Source organism: Haliotis rufescens, unplaced genomic scaffold, assembly GCF_023055435.1.
Source record: "Haliotis rufescens isolate VD_foot unplaced genomic scaffold, xgHalRufe1.0.p SCAF_4, whole genome shotgun sequence".
NCBI lineage: Eukaryota > Metazoa > Mollusca > Gastropoda > Lepetellida > Haliotidae > Haliotis > Haliotis rufescens.
The window spans coordinates 42,442,864-42,461,639 of record NW_025964112.1 but is presented as its reverse complement, the minus strand read 5'-3'; the positions used below and the strand labels follow the sequence as shown (position 1 = coordinate 42,461,639).

Sequence of the window (18,776 nt, the reverse complement as noted above, 5' to 3'; positions counted from 1 at the left end):
CACTGAACTGTGTAAGTCAACACGATTGGGATGAAAAGGTCACTCTTTATAGGCTATTCACATACACAAACATTACAGCCAATGGTCGCTACTTTTACAGTCGACACTATATTTTCTAAAACTTGGAAAGTATGTCAAGCTTGTACTTATACAGTACATACAGCCAATATCAAACCTATAAATTGGGCACAAATATGCTTCATGCTTCTAAGGCATTAATATAAATATTTAGTCCATTAAACAGGTCTAAAACATGACTTATGTTTTGATAAAATACATTCTATAAATTATACATTGGCACCATATTTCGTCTTCCATGTCATGTTTTTACCGCATATAAAACATTATTATAACATTTATTCAGATCATAAACAGTCCATATATATGTCTCTGTGAACATATCTTTTGCAGAGCAAGACATAAGGGAAAAGATCAGAATTTTAAAGAGATGCAAGAGTTGTTTCCCTTTGTTAGAAATGCTCCCCACCCCTCCCCTCCTTCAAACAGTTCAGAGCTGGAATAGTTTCATTCTGTGTAGTTGGGATGACAGATTTAGAAAAGTTACAAGTATACAAACTGTACGAAAACAAACTATTATTTCATGATGATTTCATTTCTCAAATAGTCTTGATTTAATGAAACTCAAATTCAAAGCATACGTCCATATCAATAATCTCTCAGCATATCACAAAAACAAACTCATCATAACTGTTCAACAACAAATAGTTTAACAATTGAAATATATAACACATAACATGCATAAGCAACAATTTCTGCCACACGCTAAATTTCACTGACATCCTCAAACAAGTTCTCACAGTATCATCAACAGGCTCAGAATGACTTCAAGAGTAACCAGGATAAGACATATGTTTACCCCCGGAATAACTAAAATAAACACTTCAGATAAAACTAACTACATTAATTACCTGAATATCTTCGCCATCTTGCGATCGTATATTCTATAACTATCCAAAGTATTCCGAATGATTTGAGCAAGATTGCCGGGAGCAGAAATCAGCGTGCCAAGTCACCATGGGAAGTATAAACTATGTACCTAGACATTTCATCAAGTAGCGAGGAGCTGCCCGGTTGTGCTGATGTATCTATGACTAATTAACACTCAATGACAGCCTCCCAACAAAGGGTCATGAACCTTGGGATGGTTGTATTATTCAATAAGCTATTGTGTAGCCTGTTTACCATAACCCAGCATCTACTTACTGATAAGGTCTTACATTTCACTCAACTGTGGAAACATGTAAATAAAATTACCTTTTAGTAATGACAAACTTTGATGACATGATTTATTTTGCAATAATGTTTTGATATTAGATATTTTCTTTACATTAACTGACAGTGATTATTAATATTGCTGTGCTGAGATTTGTCCCTTTTTTTGTTAACATATTTTGAAATGTCTCCAACTTGAATTAAAATTCAAAGTGTCTCCAACTTGAAACAGAAAGTTTATGTCACTGAGAAACATTAAATCACCAATCAATGTATAGTCAATGAGCCCCACGACCCGTGAAGATCCGAGGTAATTTAGGTCTTAAGCAACCCATGCTTGCCGTAAAAGGCGACTATGCTTGTCATAAGAGGCGACTAATGGGATCAGGTGGTCAGGCTTGCAGACTTAGGTGATGCTTGTCATAGATCCCAATTGTGTGGATTGATACTCATCGTGTCCTTCACTGGATTGTCTGTTCCAGACTCGATTATTTACACACTGCCGCCATATAGCTGGAATATTGCTGAGTGCGGCGTTTAACAACAAACAAACAATGAGCCATGCTACACAAAGACACAACTACACTTGTAATATCTACTAGCTCAAAAAGTAATAAAACTCATGAATCACTGAAACTCAACAGGCCTTAAACATTAGAAAACCTGACTTAGGCTAGACAGTTAGTGCCAATTTGCATTCTGAATATAATAATATAATAATATATATAATACTCCAAACAAGTTAAAGAGCTGCACTCCAGTCTAACAGAAAAACAATAGTAATATGAAAGAACTGGATGATCTTAAGTTCTTTTGAGTAGTATATATGAAGCACCACAATCTGTATATCAATAAATCTGGACAAGCGTCAATATTCTGCAATATTAAAAAGCTGGGAATATTTCGATGCTTTTACTGTGATTCTACTTAAAGCATGAAATGAGTCCTGACACTAAGAAGTAACAATATGTTCTCCTGTTGCTATATTCCTTCTTTCCTATGTTTGGATCAAGGCATAGCTCACTAGTGGATTGTGTTCGTCATAAGGGAGACCTGGGTTCTATTCCCTGCATTGATACAAAATGTGAAGCTCATTTGGGGCAATCCCCCTTGTATTATTGGTGGAGCTGGTTATCAAATGGGTGGTCAGGCTCGCTCACTTTGTTGATTGTGAGCGATTGATACCCCAACAGCATGGACATTGCTCATGATATCAATCACTGGTCTGCTGGCCCAAACTGCTTCACTTAGAGTGGGTGTGTATGGTTTTACGCCGCTTTTAGCAATATTCCAGCAATATCATGGTGGGGAACACCAGAAATGGGCTTCACACTTTGTACCCATGTGGGGAATCGAACCCGGGTCTTCGGCGTGACGAGCAAACGCTTTAACCACTAGGCTACCCGACCGCCCCGCTTCACTTAGAGGCTGCTGTCATATAGATGGAATACTGGAGTGGAGGTTAAATCAGGACTTGCTTTTTGAATCCAAGTCATGACAAGCCCACTTTGACTTTCATTTCTTATTACTGCTCTACTATTCTAGCCCTACTCCAGGGCTAAAATGAAAGATAGGTCCATGGATGTGTAGTAATTCTATCCTTATTATAGGCAAATCTAGATAAGCCAACAGTACATTCTAAGGACGCCAGTCTTTTATATGAACAACTTGTTCTTATTATTTATATTATCTAGAAATTATGATTTAAACTAATAATTATTGCCTTAGAGACTTGTGCAAGTCTACTATGATTCATACACAGGCTAATATCATATCGTGAACCTAACAGAGGTTTTTAAAAAAAGAGATGAAATCGTGACTCCACTGCCCCAAAAGCAAATTAATGTATATTTTTGTTATAAAGATTGAATAAAAACAAAATATCTTTTAAATATTTTTCCAGTTTTCCAGCAATCTCATTGAAAGAAAGTGGAGATGAGAAAAGTAACAAAAGTTGTCTTGAATAAAATCAAGATAATTTTTGCTATTTTTCTCATCTCCCAAAAAAATTACACATGTTTGAAACCTTTCAAAATTTAGTAAATGCAGCTAGTTCTCTGGGTGTTTCACAGTTAACTGTTGAACATTTCACATGGGCTAAAAGACAAGCGCAAGTTTCTCCAAGAGAAGAACCCAACAAACCATTAAATTAATTACAGTTAATTGAAATGCATTTCAAAACCAGGTAAACTTTTAAAAGTTTTCCGGCAAATACAATCAAGCACATCAACAAATTGCCTCCTCGACACTAATGGATGAGTCTGTACTCGTACAACCTGAGCATATTTTCCCCCAGGGCACCGACAGTTGTCATGGTTATCAGCTGGTGAATCCAGGGTACACAGATGTAGACAAGTTGCACAGTGAATGTCTCAAGGGATCATGACAGGCCAACATATTCTCACAAATGGTGCTGACATTAAAGTTTAAAAATGAGGTAACTTAATGTAATTCTCCACTCATAAAGGGAGACAGGTATGTATGTATGATATATGCATGACAAGGCTTGCACTTTATGGGGAATATATATCATCTGGGAGGAACGGCCACTGTCACAACAATCTGGGCTAAAACAAACACCCAAAACATAATACCATCTGTATATCTGACTGAGTGTTTGTTTGTTGTTTAATGATGCCCTCAACAATATTCCAGCAATATGACGGCAGCCTGTAAATAATAAAGTCAGACAATCCACTGCGATTGATATCATGAGCATCGATCCACATAATTGGGATATGATGACATGCACCAGCTAAGTCAGCGATTCTGACCACCCGACCCCGTTAGTCACCTCTTATCACAAGCATGGGTTGCAATTTCAACCTGGATCTTTGCGGCTCTTATGAGTGAATGAGTGAATCTGTATAATAATGTGGCTTTGAACAACATATCAGTCATGTCACGGTGTGTCAGCTTTGGTGAAACCCATGACGACTATGGTGCTGACAAACCTTGAAACACAATCAGGGCAAATCTGGGATTCGAACCCATGACCTTTCTCAGGTTTCTGTAACGCCTATGGGTCACAAATCTGAACAGCGATAGAGTGCCTTAGATGATTGGGCATCTTCCCATGAAAGTCCAGTTTCCACCTTTGCCAAACTACCCTGGAATTTCAAGCCCGATCATAGCGCTACCAGTGGCTGTTATGAGTTATATCCCTTCCATGTCCCTCCTATTGACCAATCAGATTCCATCGCTCATATCACTTGCACTTGTTTCAAACAAAATGGCGGCGCTCAGTCAAGATTATCTGATCGATAATCAAAATCTGTATTGTCATAAAACGGGTTTTACTCCACGAATTGCATCAAATCACGTGAACATCTTGATTAACATGAAAAGATTTGCCAAATATCTGTTGATGCCCAATTGACAGTACACATGCTTTGTACACACACGTTGAAATCCGTGTTGTTTATGAACTGCATGTCTAGTTTGTTACGTGATTTTGATTGGTCTATGAACAGACTCGTTAGTCCAGCCAAAATGTAACTCCGGAATTCCAGCCTAGTTCGGAAAGGGTGGAAACTGAACTTTTACAGTCAGTTAACTCCCATGCAACAGTAAGATGAACTGGGCCACACATGCCCCCTTTTATGATGTTTTACTCATCCTGACATCTTCTTTAGAAGTAAATGTGTAAATGTATCTTTATTTAAATACAACAGAGCTAATTTGCCATACAAAATGACTTTCTTCATGTCTCACATTCCTGCTACAACAACACTCACACCAGATCATGACTACTGATACATCTGATAAAGTAAATGCTGAATGCTATTAAGTTTGTAGACAACATGTTTATTCATTATTTATTTCTTAATTATTAAACATTTATGAAATAATACGTATTGATCAGTATGAAGCATATTGTGTATCATATCGTATCCCCAAGTACACCAGCAAACCAAGGATATATTTCAGCCTTACTGTAAACCTATATACAGTAAACATATCACAGGCATATGATCCCGGAACATATCTTGCCGTAATCCCTCTATTAGGCCCTGGGATGTCTTATTATTTTTGCACAAGCCTATTAGTCTTAACACTGGCACACTGGCAACACAATACCTAATCGAATTCCAAATTCAACAGTGAAAAGTGACTCCAGCATCTAATAGAGGAAATATGGTATAACAATACACTAAGTCCTCCCAGTACAACAGAGCATTGCCCTGCAAAAGCTCTGGACAGAACAGCACAGTACAACAGAGCATTGCACTGTGAAAGCTCTCGACAGCACAACAGAGCATTGCACTGTGGAAGCTCTGGACAGCACAGTACAACAGAGCATTGGACTGTGGAAGCTGGACATCACAGCACAGTACAACAGAGCATTGCACTGTGAAAGCTCTGGACAGCACAGCACAAAAGAGCATTGCACTGTGAAAGCTCTGGACAGCACAGCACAGTACAACAGAGCATTGCACTGTGAAAGCTCTGGACAGCACAGCACAGTACAACAGATCATTGCACTGTGAAAGCTCTGGACAGCACAACAGAGCATTGCACTGTGGAAGCTCTGGACAGCACAGTACAACAGAGCATTGGACTGTGGAAGCTGGACATCACAGCACAGTACAACAGAGCATTGCACTGTGAAAGCTCTGGACAGCACAGCACAAAAGAGCATTGCACTGAGAAAGCTCTGGACAACACAGCACAGTACAACAGAGCATTACACTGAAAGCTCTGGACAGCACAGCACAGTACAACAGAGCATTGCACAGTGAAAGCTCTGGACAGCACAGCACAGTACAACAGAGCATTGCACTGTGAAAGCTCTGGACAGCACAGCACAGTACAACAGAGCATTGTACTGTGAAAGCTCTGGACAGCACCGCACAGCCTGACATAATAATACCACATAAAGATCACTTACGGTAATTTTCATGTAATATATTTTTGGACTTGTCTAGAATGAATCAACGCCCACTTTGTATATGTAATTACATAGTATGGTACGTTTCTCCATTAAAAGTCACACTCTTGATTAAATCAAGCATTAACTTCACCAGATTTTTGTTACTTTATCTTCTGTTGTAAAAACTGATGTAACCAGAATGCAAATCATATAATTTGCTAAGAGTTCTTTGTCATCATTAAAGTTTAGAGTTATGTGCCCTTGCCATGTCGTTGCATCATTGGGGTGCAAGAAAAGTGAGTGTAGAAACAACCAAAACACAACATAAATACCTTTTCATCACCAGACTCCTCTTGAAGATATCAGGTTTTATGAATCACCTTCGATAGTTCCCCATAGATGAAGGCATTAACTTGATTTTTTGGCTTAAGTTTGTTGTTTGTTTGTTGTTTAATGCCACACTCATCAATATTCCAGGTATATGACAGCTGTCTGTAAATAACCAAGTCTGGACCAGACAATCCAGTGATTGACATAATGAGCATTGATCTATGCAATTGGGATACGATAACATGCTTCAACCAAGTCAGTGAGCCTGACCAGCTTATCCTGCTTGTCGCCTCTTACAACAAGCATAGTCACCTAAGATCAGCATATCTTTATTAATGCTTTGGAGCTCAATTATTTTTCAAGCGTAAACATGTGATCAATTGTTTATTAATAAAATAAATATATATATTGAACTGTATTCTCTGCAAGCATATGTAACAAAACCAGGGGCAAGTCTGTGAAGGGATATGGACAGAGACAGTGGTTGAATTAACGGCCCTTGCAATAACCATCGGGCTTGAACAACACAAATAAATCTGTCATAATTTACAGGAGAGCGAACAATAGAATAATATTATTCGAGCTACAAATGAAAGGCAAACATCACACTTAAGCTTGTTAAACCTCATGGACCAAGAAGCAATACTTACGATCCCCGGCCGTGTCTAGAGAGCTCTGATAAACACACAGCTGCACTCACTGAGACAGACACTACACAGCACATGCTTCAGGCGACAGTAGCGAGCTCAAAACCTCTTCTTACAGCCAGATAATCACAAGATACACCCTGACCCTTTACATGCTGTGGGCATATCACAAAATTACTCAAATATGTATACTATTTAAAGAAGTCGAATAACAACCCATTCTTTCATTTTACTACAGTTAATATTTCATTCAAGGTTAACTGTAGTAATATGAAAGAATCGGGTGGTCCTAACTTCTTTTGAGTAATATACTAGCTACAAACTTCTAATTTTAGTTTTAATATATTTTATTGACAAAACACAATCATTTGAATCAATAAAAATCTCTTTTCTGAATTAATTATAACATGTTCTCATAACACCTTTCTCTGCCAGAGAGTATATATTGGGTTAATTGTCGAGACAAATCTCATTATGGGTGGAGCTGCCAGTTGGTGATACATAAGAGGAGAGGATATTCCATATAGCTTCCACTGTGATCAAACTAATCATGCTTCCTGCGTGTTAATCACATTATTGATTTCAGTTTGAGCATCAGTAGAATACCAGAGACAGGTCTATCCATCACAACCAACTAGTCAAGATTACGTACTGACGGAATCCCCTGTGGATTCCGGTTTAGAATTGGTCCCAAATAACCTATGCTGGTTGTAAGAGGTGGTCAAATGGATCAGGTGGTTAGGTTGATAGTGTGTTCTCATTCCCAAACAGCGTGGATAGTTTGTCACAATATCAATCACTGGATTGTCTGGTTTCTTACTTACATTAGTCTTAATGTCCAATTATATAGTAACTTTCTCGTCAGTGACCCTTATCTATCATCATACAACTGCCTCAGCTCAGTTCACATACAATATTGTATGCCATTCGTTGAATCTCTTTTGTCCATTTTGCCTATTCACATACACAAAGGAAAATGAATGAACTTGAAAAAACATATTTGACAATTTAACAGTTTCAGGAAGATGCAAAAGGCTTATCGATTTCCTTTTTGTTTTATTTTTTATACCACAGAATAGGTGTAAAATCTTGTCGATGACAGGACACAAAGACAAAACACGAAAACTGTTTAAGTTGGAAGATTTACGAGCGACTATTAGTCTTCAAAGTTTACATACTAAATCAATTCCCTACACGAAGAGGTGGCATGGGGAGAGGCCCTTTCATCTAAGGTGCCGCGATCCACAAGTTGCATCCAATGGGCATGCCCGACACCTATGATCGTGGGTTTTAATCTGGGTTTTCCCCGATTATGTTTCTTGGTTTTTCTGTCACCATATCCCTGCTCGTGGGTTTCACCACTTGCTGTAACAGGCGACTATGCTTGTCCCGAGAGGCGACTAAGGGGATCGGGTGATCAGGATCACTGACTTGGTTGATGCATGTCATAGTATCCCAATTGCTCATGATATCAATCACTGGATTGTCTGGTCCAGTCTTGATTATTTACCGACCGCCATCATATAGCGGGAATATTGCTGAGTGCGTCATTAAACAAAAAACAACAAACAACAACATTAATAATAGTACCATGGTTCGTAACATTGAGACCTCAGGGGTAGATGGTTCTCATACAGAAATATTACACATTATAACTGACATAAAATAATGAACATAAACAAGTGAAATAGAACAATATATAATCAGGTATACAGACAGCCACTCATCCGTTAGACTAGCGAAAATCTTCAGGGACTAGACGATTTCTCCCAAAATCTAGCTCAGGTGCCTTACTCTGAAAGGGTGGGTTCGAATCCCGGACAAGACTCAACCCAAAAAATGACTGGAATTTGTGCTTTACTTAGAAAGTGTAATTCTAAATACAACATCTGTTACATTTGACAGTTTTTCTTAAAGGCATTGTGTATCCATGAACTAGACCGAAATGAGCTGCAGACAAGTTGGATTTGACCACGTCTAACCCTGTGTAATAATGCTGTTTGTACAACACTCTTAACAATCTTTACCAACAGTTCAAGGCTGCCTCAACAACCATAAAGAGTTAACAATTCTTTCTTTACAAACCTTAGATTTCATTTTTTTTCACTCATTTGACAGGTATCAATCATTAGGTTTCAACAAAGTAGGCCATTGAGCTATTTCATTTGGAGAGAACAATAGCATATCCTACAGTTATGACATAAATAATGAAGCTGCTATCCTGAACATGTCAGCGCCGCCGTTGCTGGGAGCTACATCCTTGACATGGCAACATGGTCGGTTGACAGATGCAGCGGGCTGCATAATGCAACATCTCAACCTAGGTCATGTGTGGCTGTCACGTGACACAATAGCCATGCATTTACATAATTCCTCTTCTTACAAAATGTTTATGCAATATTTACTTATGGCATATTTCATGAATATTACTTGTGATATATGGTGTGTTCCCATCAATAAATCGCTGAAATATTGCTTATGTAATGTTTATTTGATCGTATATTCCATAAAAGTTCCCCTTGTAGCGATATTTTTCCTTATATATCAACATGAAATGTTATGATTGCCTATATTCCACTCAATTCCATGGACAAGGATTTTCATACATTCCTCTTATTTATGCAATACAAATGTAATATTTGCTTAAAGTATATTCCAAAAGCTATTCCTCTTAATATATTCCAATGTTTACTATATATTCCTCACATGTTTCGATGTTCATCCCCTGGTATATGCCATACAACATTTCCTTCCATTAAATGTTTCCTTACAGTCCTTTCAATCAGTTTCATTTCACTTCACTTCGCTTCACTTCACTTCACATGTAATATTCCATTGTATTCCTCTTGGTAGGTAGAATTGTTCAGCAATTCCAGCAACATCGCAGGGGGGGGGGCACAAAAATTGGGCTTCTTACATTATACCCATGTGGGGAATCGAACCCGGATCTTTGGCATGACAAGAGAACGCTAAAACCACCAGTCTACCCCACCGCATCTCTTAATAATTATGTAAAAATAATTGGCTAACATAATATTTATACCAGCAAAGATTCCACACATGCCATAATAATGATTTATTGCTTTCTGAATTCTTCATAAGCCTCACTAACCAATGTGATTCAAAGTAATACTAAGTAACAACTGATCCCATTAAGCCTGAGCTTAAGCCATTGTGATGTCACAACAGTGATGTCATAGTGCACTGTACATCAAAAGCTTTATTTCATCTTAAATCTAGGGTAATACAGATCATAACATCAGACATTGTAGGCAAACCTGGGTAATACTACCCTCCTTACAGAAATACAGATTATATCTTAATAAGAATTAATGTGGCATGTTGTGCAAGCTTGGGTTAGTGAGTTAAAATAGCTTTTTATCACAGCTATCATGGAAATATGAAAGTTCTCAAGTCCTGATCAGGCAAAACAGTGGTTGACAGCATGAGCAACAATTCATGCCACAGGTCACAGCAGGAAAACACAGTAGCCCTGTTTTGTCTACAAGGACATACAATTTCAATGTAGTGAGTTCTATGTACTTTCTAATCATTCTTCAAAAGTTCCTCTTTGATTACTGCCACCATTGATATAACATAAGTTGTCAACCAGTCTTGAGGGTGACATAGGCTGTTATCATACCTCCATGTCAGAATGAGTGAGTGAGTGAGTGAGTATGGTTTTACGCCGCTTTTAGCAATATTACAGCAATATCAGAAATGGGCTTCACACAATGTACCCATGTCGGGAATCGAACCCGGGTCTTCGGCGTGACAAGCGAAGGCTTGAACCACTAGGCTACCCCTCCATGTCAGAATGATGAGATCTGATTGGTCCACGTGATCATGACAATTACACAGTGTAACCCGCCTTGGATGGGAATGAATTTCTCAGCGGGGGAATAAATCTTTGATACCCGCCACAAGCAAATCAGGCTGCACATGGATTTCTGAGAGGCAGAATAAAATCTTGTACCCCGCTTCAAAGCAATACGCCACACGCTTTTTCCGAGTCAATGGAAGTCACGTGACACAGCACAAGTTAACCTCAGCTCAATCGAACAGCTGTTTTCTATCCATTTTGAATTTGTTTGAATTCTCGGTAATATAAATTTGTTATACGTGATCACTTGGGGTACATGGGGTTTTACGCATCCCTCATTAGGTATAATACTATTCCAGCTCGTGGAATAAAACACAGGACACACAAAAAACCAATGTACCCCGGGTGATCAAGCTACAACTTATATTGTCCACCAGTCTTGAAGTTATATAAGTCTATGAAAGTGTCTGTACCCTGAGTCTGATTGAAATATAAGCTAACATAGAGGTTACACCAACCCAGATCACCCGAGGGAGCGGTGGACAATGAACTTATCTTACCTCACACCTAATTTTATTGCAGGTACAACTTATGAATGCATGCTTTGGTCCAAATTAGTAAGAAAAAACCACAGTTAGTCATTTAGCTACTTTGTTCATTTTTCATATTCATTGTCAAATATCGGAGGCTCATTACATTAATGATGATTGGCTCTGTGTTTTAGTGGTTAGAGAGTCACCTCAGTGAGCAGCAGGTCGGTGGTTCAATCCCGCATCAACGATGGTACTAATTTAATCCTGTATGGCTCTCAGCATTAATGGAATAAAACACGGACTGATTGGCTCGGAGTCAGTATACTGTGTCTGAATGGGGTATTCATGTCAAACTAGCACCATAAAACTATTAAACTCTGTCATTAGTCCAGACTAGTAAGAGTGAGCGATGAAATTAGTCCTAGGTATAAATATTGCAGGGGAATAAAAATTCATATGTAGAAATTTATCGAGGGAAGGATGTCCTCATCCTGGGTATATTGTTCCACTCGGAGTGAGGAACAAATACTCCTGGTATATCGATTCCCCCAGAACAAATGTTCAGGGGGTATATATATTCTCTCACTCAAGCAAGCACTCATGCACGCACACACACCCACATGCGTGCATGTCACTATATGAGTGCAAAACTCTGGAACGAAACGTTATATCCCATTTTTAATGAACGAGCAACAGTAACTGAAACAACAGCTTCAGACATTACTGCAAAAACAACCACAGTCTCCCTAAGCCAGTGTTCTGATCAATCAAGAAGCATAATGGATGCCTACAGCATTCAGAAATGATTCACCATTTCTTTATACAATTGTATCACAGGCCCTCTTGCTAAAAATTGATAAATCGATGGTTTACGTATGTGCCACACTTTCCAAACGATGGAAAAGGGGAAAAAATCAAAATCAAATTTCAAGTTACTTTTTTAACCGCAGATACTTTGTTATCCCTGTATTGTATCTTTTTTAAACCTTCCTAACTTTTGAAACCAGAAAATGGACAAAAAAAATACAAATGTAAGTTTATATTTTTATTTTTTACTACTTTTTTTGGGTGCTCCAATCCATCAACCAAGAAAATAAAAAATCATTGAATGAAGTAAAAAACATTTTTCATTCTTTTTAAGGTTTTTTCCCTGATTTTATAAAATGTTGGATTCATTTGCAACCTTCACAAACAGTGGAAGTTGGGCAAACCAAAATCAGTTTTTCAGAGTTCCAAATTATAGTAAGTCTGGTAGTTTGAGATGTAATATTCAGCTTTGGTCCCACCAAGTGATGATGCCTACATTTGCATGACAATGCAACAACTCCTCAGGACTGTCCCCACCAGCCTCACGCCAGGGGTCACGCAACTTACGTCACTGTCACAAAAGTGTGACATATAAACGTGTATCAGAGAATTTATGCAAACGAAAGGTGGGACACATATATCGTGAGCAACATGATGTAGTATTTTGTTTGTTCTGACGTTCTACAAGGCAGTGCCTGCACACTTGTTTTAAGCTGTCAAAGACAACCCTGGGAAAACACAAAAGTCACGCAGGAATGCTGGATGTGCCGTTTGACGTGAGCGGTGCATACACCATGGTCCGAGGTCGCAACTACAGAAACAGTCGACAGGCACACACATCCACGATATGCAGTATGTTCCCTTTTTTCACATCTGTGAGTTAATATTTTCTCAAATATGTTCAGGCATATTTTACCAAATTGTTTATATTCATAATCCCCAAACAAACAGAGATCATTTCAAAAGCAAATCCTTGAAATCGCCTTTGATGTTGTTGTTTTTAACATAAATATGTTGCCAAATGATAATACAATGTAGTGAGAGGTACTGATTATGGCTGGTAGAAGAAAATTCTTCCTTCATTTGAGGGAAAGTCAGCTTGGCTAAGTTAAAAAATAAAGTAAAATTTTTATTTTCATCCTTACAATGTTACGGCAGATAACATGCTGTGGTGACTCCGGGTTAGAATTGGTCACCTTGCTGGTTGTAAGAGGGAAGAAAAGGATTGCTTGGTCAGGCTCTGTGGCTTTGCTGATGGCAGATCAACACGCCCTGACTTGGATTGATGCTCATAATATCAATCACTGGATTGTCTAGTCCAGAATTGGTATACAGGATGCTGTCATGTAGCTTGAATACTGCCAGTGCAACGTTAAACAACAAACAAACACACACATGCCACAGAAACAAGCAACTACATTTTAACTGAGAAGGAGCCCCAGAGAGATAGGAGTTGAAACCTTGAAAATCTAGACTTGCTTCATTTAGGGTTATAGCATTACATTAAGGACTGGGCAGAAGAGAAAATATTATTGTTCATGGACTGTGAGACAGATCACTGTAGGAGTGGCACAGTCTAATCCATAGCCTTGCTTCAATGCTGTACTGAATCATAAGGCCAAGAATGTATACCCAGTAGTTATTCTCATAATCTTTATTTTCAGCAATTCTAGAGATGCCAATCTTTCACTTGTTAATATTTACATAATCTAGGTTGGTTGGTTGGTTGGTCTGTTTGTTGTTTAACGCCGCACTCAGCAGTATTCCAGCTATATGGCGGCGGTCTGTAAATAATCAAGTCTGGACCAGACAATCCAGTGATTAATATCATGAGCATCGATCCACACAATTGGGATCGATGACATGCATCAACCAAGTCAGCCAGTCTGACCACCCGATCCCGTTAGTCGCCTCTTACGACAAGCATAGTCGCCTCTGACGGCAAGCATGGGTTGCTGAAGACCTATTCCACCATGGAATTTTCAAGAGTCACATAATCTAGGAATCATGATCAAAACTAACAACCATTTCCTCAGAGACTTGTGCAAGTCTATCCACTGCATATCACCACCCATCGAGTTTCTACAACCCCTGCCCTCATTATTGCTGTGGTAATACTCAGACTATAATATGAGTGGTCAGATTACAGGATCCTTCCTCTCACAGGTCATGGGGTTTGCTGGTACCATGCTGAGTGTCATACTAACAACTCCTGTGAATAACCACAAATGATGGTTGTTAACCATTCTGAGAGTATTGTAGTTAACTGACACAGATACTGTCTGGAGTAAGGGGTTTGATGTCACTTTTCAGTCATAGGTACATGCAACATTAAGATAACTGCAGCATTCAGGTCAGACCTATTTCTTGGTTGACAGTTTTCTTGTGAAAAATCCTGGTTTGTAGGTGAAAGTTCTTGGTGCTTTGTTCTTTAAAATGTTATCATGGTGACCTGTGTCAGTGTTTGTTGAGCTTGTCTTGTCGAACTTTTTTTTTAGTGCAGTTTAACCAATTGTATGGACCTTTTTGGTGGAAAACATGTGAGTTTGCATTCCATAGGATAAATAAAAAAGTGCTTTTCAGATTGATTTTTTTTCACTTTTCTAAATACGGAAGAATTTTTCAACAAACTTTTTAATAAAATCTTGCCTCAGATATTTTTATTTAGGACCTTCACAGACCTCTAACATCAAGGTCTTTCAAACTCTGGTAACTATGATCCATACATGTCGGCAAATGTGAGTCCATATTTATGAAAATCTCAGCTACTGTCATATGCTCAAACAGTTACCATGGTCACCCAAACTCCACAAACTTGATATATAAGCTAAAACAGTGTATATCCATGGTTGGGAAGGAATCTTTTTGGCCTTATGATCTTCTGCTATAAACCTGACTCAACAATGGAATATATGATAGGCCCCAAAACTTCATATTCACAAAGTTTCTTACGATGACACCAAGGAACCAATCCAGGGCCCAGTTCCACAAAGTGATCCTAGCGCTCCAACTGTCATAAGTTAGTGTTAAAGTATGGCAGATACGATCCCCTTAGTGCTAAGACTACTTTGTGCAACGGGTCCCAAAATAACGACTCTAATATTGACACTGCATTATCAAATCACCTCAAAATCGCACATTTTAATATCAACACAACTTACTTGTACGATTTTCCTGGCATTTTCCTTATTTCAAGCACACGTCCAAGGTATTCGTCGTAGTATGTTGATGTAAACTCTTAACACTTTCAACTATGTTGATCAAAGTTGGAAAGCCAGCCAATAGTGTTACTGTCACACTGATCTTGGAACTAGTTCAAGGATGGTTTTCACGACTGGTCTTGTAATCCAATGACAAGTACACAGGGCACATTAAAGTTAATGAAAAAAATTAATCTTGAAGTCATCTGCATCAAATCCATGGAAAAAGCTTCCTCAAATAACAAATCGTCAATGTTTCCGCCTTCCTCCAAATACAGGCTGCGTAAACAGCAAATCTTAAAACATAGGTTGAAGTCCACAAACTGACAAAAAATTGTGTACTTTAATATTTACTGTGCAGTATGTCAGTAATCTTTGAAAATGAAAAAACAATACAGGTAGTTTTTAGGAAGTCACAACATCTCTCAAACAAATAAAAAAGAATATGGCAAAATTGACTTCTTTCATCACAAAAGCATAATTCCAAGATGAAGATAATCCTCGACCAATGTCACCTTGTCTTTGAAGCAGCAACTCCCAATGATGGGACACATAACTCTCCACAGCTGGAGCAAAAGGTAGAATAGCTGACAATCCAAACACTATAAAGCAAATGACCATTACAGCTTTGTCCAGATTTTGAACAAACGCCTAACCCCAAATATATCCGTGACTGGCAGGTAGCACGAAATATCACGCAGTCTGTCAAAGTTGATGGCTTTTCCCCTGCATCGTGTCACTATGTCAGCAATGTTGACTGTCTCCTTCACCTCTTTTCTATTTTCCCCCACCCCCCTTCCTCCTCCTTTCTCAGGCTAACAAATTAACCTGGGACACTCCCCCTCCCTGCCTAAGTCCCATCATGGCTGTCAAATGAACAAGGGTCACCCTTCTCTTGACCCCACCTTTCTCCGACACAAATGAACCAAGATCTTTAAATACCCCCATCCCACATTTTTAACCAATTTTTTACTAATTCTCTCTCATACTAAAAACTGATATATGAATAGCTGTAAAATCACTGATGTTCTGTAAACCAATATTCACTCACTCATGCATTTCCATAATTGCCAAATTATTAGATCCGACTCACACACTCACTCCAACAATTGTTTAATTATGATAACACTCACTCGCTCACTCAGTCGTCTCCAACAAAATATGATTTCAAAAGAACAGTAACAAAAATATCTTGAAGTGAAAATTCTTCCTCGACAACAATCAACTGAATTAATGCTTGTCTCCATAGTTACCATCTAAAAACATTTCTCACAAGCTATTTTCAGTTCAGAGTGTCAGAAATCTTGTTTGACACTAAGACATGAAAAGCAAACACAGTATCACAGCTTGTTTCAATACTCATCTCTTCTAAATACTCACCTAAACACCTTGCATTGGCCACAAATATATTTCAAGCCAAAGTCTTGTTCCCCCGTCAGTTCTAATGTTTAAAATCTGTCACTTCCTCATGTCAGCAATGGCCTCTTAACCTTGGCAGTTATGTTCAGAAAAAGCATTACACACAAGTCTCAACAATACAACGCTTGCTCATGCATGGCCAACATCTATAAACAGCATGTGTGTGAATAACACCTGGCTCGCCGGGTAATAACCAACCCGTTGCTATGACATATCACATATGCTATGTCTGTGTTGTTCAAATAATTCAGTTCAATGTTGATACAAAATGAGGTGATATCTGACGGATAAAATTTATCAAATACTACCAGAAACAAACTTTTCTTGTGGATTTCTTGACTTTGATCTCATGCATGTGTTAACATTTTGACAATGATGTCATTATATATTTTATGCATATCAAACACTCCTAGAAGTTCAACTGAATCTTACCCTCTCAACATTATACTCAACTCAAAGCAGATTCGAAATAGTAATATGAAAGAAACGGGTGGTCCTTAACTTATTTTGAGTAGTATATATTTTATTGATGACATCTACATAATATACTACTCAAAAGAAGAGAAAGAACACAGAATCTTTTTCATATGACAACAGTTAACTTGTCATGACATGACAGATTGATTATAGTAATCTGAAAGAATTAGGTGTTCTTTAACTTCTTTTGAGTAGTATTTAATTAAATCTGTTAAGGCGACTTCTCAAGGGGATATTTGTAGTAACATCCTAATCAATCAAATGAGAAAAGATTTGAGGTCACTTACAACTATATTTGTCTGCTCACAAGCAAGTCCGACACAAACAACTGTTGGTAGGTCCAGTGTTACCAGCTATATGTGCATTTTGATTGGTTGATTGCAATTTGTCACATGCATCAGGAAAAGTTGTAATCTAATCGACCCGCTAGCAACATGTTTCATGCAACTCTGAATCAATACAAGTCAGGACTTCTGACAATAAAACTCAATCACATGCTACAAGAAGACGATAAAACTCAATCGCAAGAGGTTGCCACAAATCGCACGCGAGAATCTCCCTTTATAAGTGGAGACTATGCTTTGACAGTTGGCAGTCGGAGCAAGATTGATTCAAGTCATTCAAAATTCATTTTGTTTTTCTGCTCCAATTAAATAATTTGGATAACACTGAGTGAGTGAGTGAGTAGAGTTTCATACTGCTTTAAGCAACATCGCAGCAATATCATGGCAGGGGCTTCACACATGACACCCATGTGGGGAATCAAACCCGGATCTTTGGTGTGACAAGTAAACACTTTAACCTCTTGGCTACCCCACCACCCCAATAAACCTACATGGAAACAATGTTTCAGTTTCACACACAACTCTAATAACAATGTCTAGAAATGAGCACAACACCACAAAGCGATCTTGGCGCTGAGGTTATCACAACTCCCATACTTTAACATAGACTTACAACTGTCGTAGCGCTACGATCAGCCTGTGGAACGTGCACCAGGTCCCACATCTAAAACCATCCATTCCTCATCCTCGTCCTTCTGTAGGATACCTGGGACACATGCTTCGATAAATACTACTCAAAGAAGTTAAAGAACACCTTATTTTTCCCAATGAATATAGTTAATCTGTCATGTCATGACAGATTAACTCTAGTCATATCATACAATCGGGTGTTGTGTAACTTATTTTGAGTAGTATACAAATTAATCTGTGAAAGTCTTGATGTGTTCTTTAATCTAATTTGTCATCAAATGTCCACACTATAAGATGGATTTTACAGTTAGAATTACAGTGAATTGAAACTCAACACTATCCCAGTTATATTGCATAGATTTAATTCAAAGCCATTTCAGTTGATTAAAGGACACATGCACGCACACACACAAACACACACATGCCAGAGAACAACCGTTCCTGACCATCCAAAACAGCA

At 38.3% G+C, this 18,776-nt stretch overlaps 1 protein-coding gene across 8 annotated transcripts in view; it reads right to left on the bottom strand.

Moving 5' to 3' along the window:
- The window catches only part of LOC124135983 (PTB domain-containing engulfment adapter protein 1-like), an 83,714-nt gene that overhangs the window by 51,171 nt on the left and 13,767 nt on the right, over positions 1–18,776 (bottom strand). The window contains exon 1 of one of the 8 annotated variants that reach the window (XM_048382061.1): positions 16,827–16,936. The exons of 4 other annotated variants lie outside the window; for them this stretch is intronic. Coding sequence is in view for 2 of the 4 variants with exons in the window: in XM_048382052.1 (XP_048238009.1) it covers positions 15,408–15,427 (20 nt within the window). In the remaining 2 variants the exon portion in view is untranslated. Of the gene's footprint in view, positions 1–929; positions 1,065–7,086; positions 7,153–15,407; positions 16,070–16,826; positions 16,937–18,776 lie in introns of those variants that run through there. 3 more of the 8 variants (XM_048382052.1, XM_048382063.1, XM_048382053.1) reach the window with 3 other exon arrangements.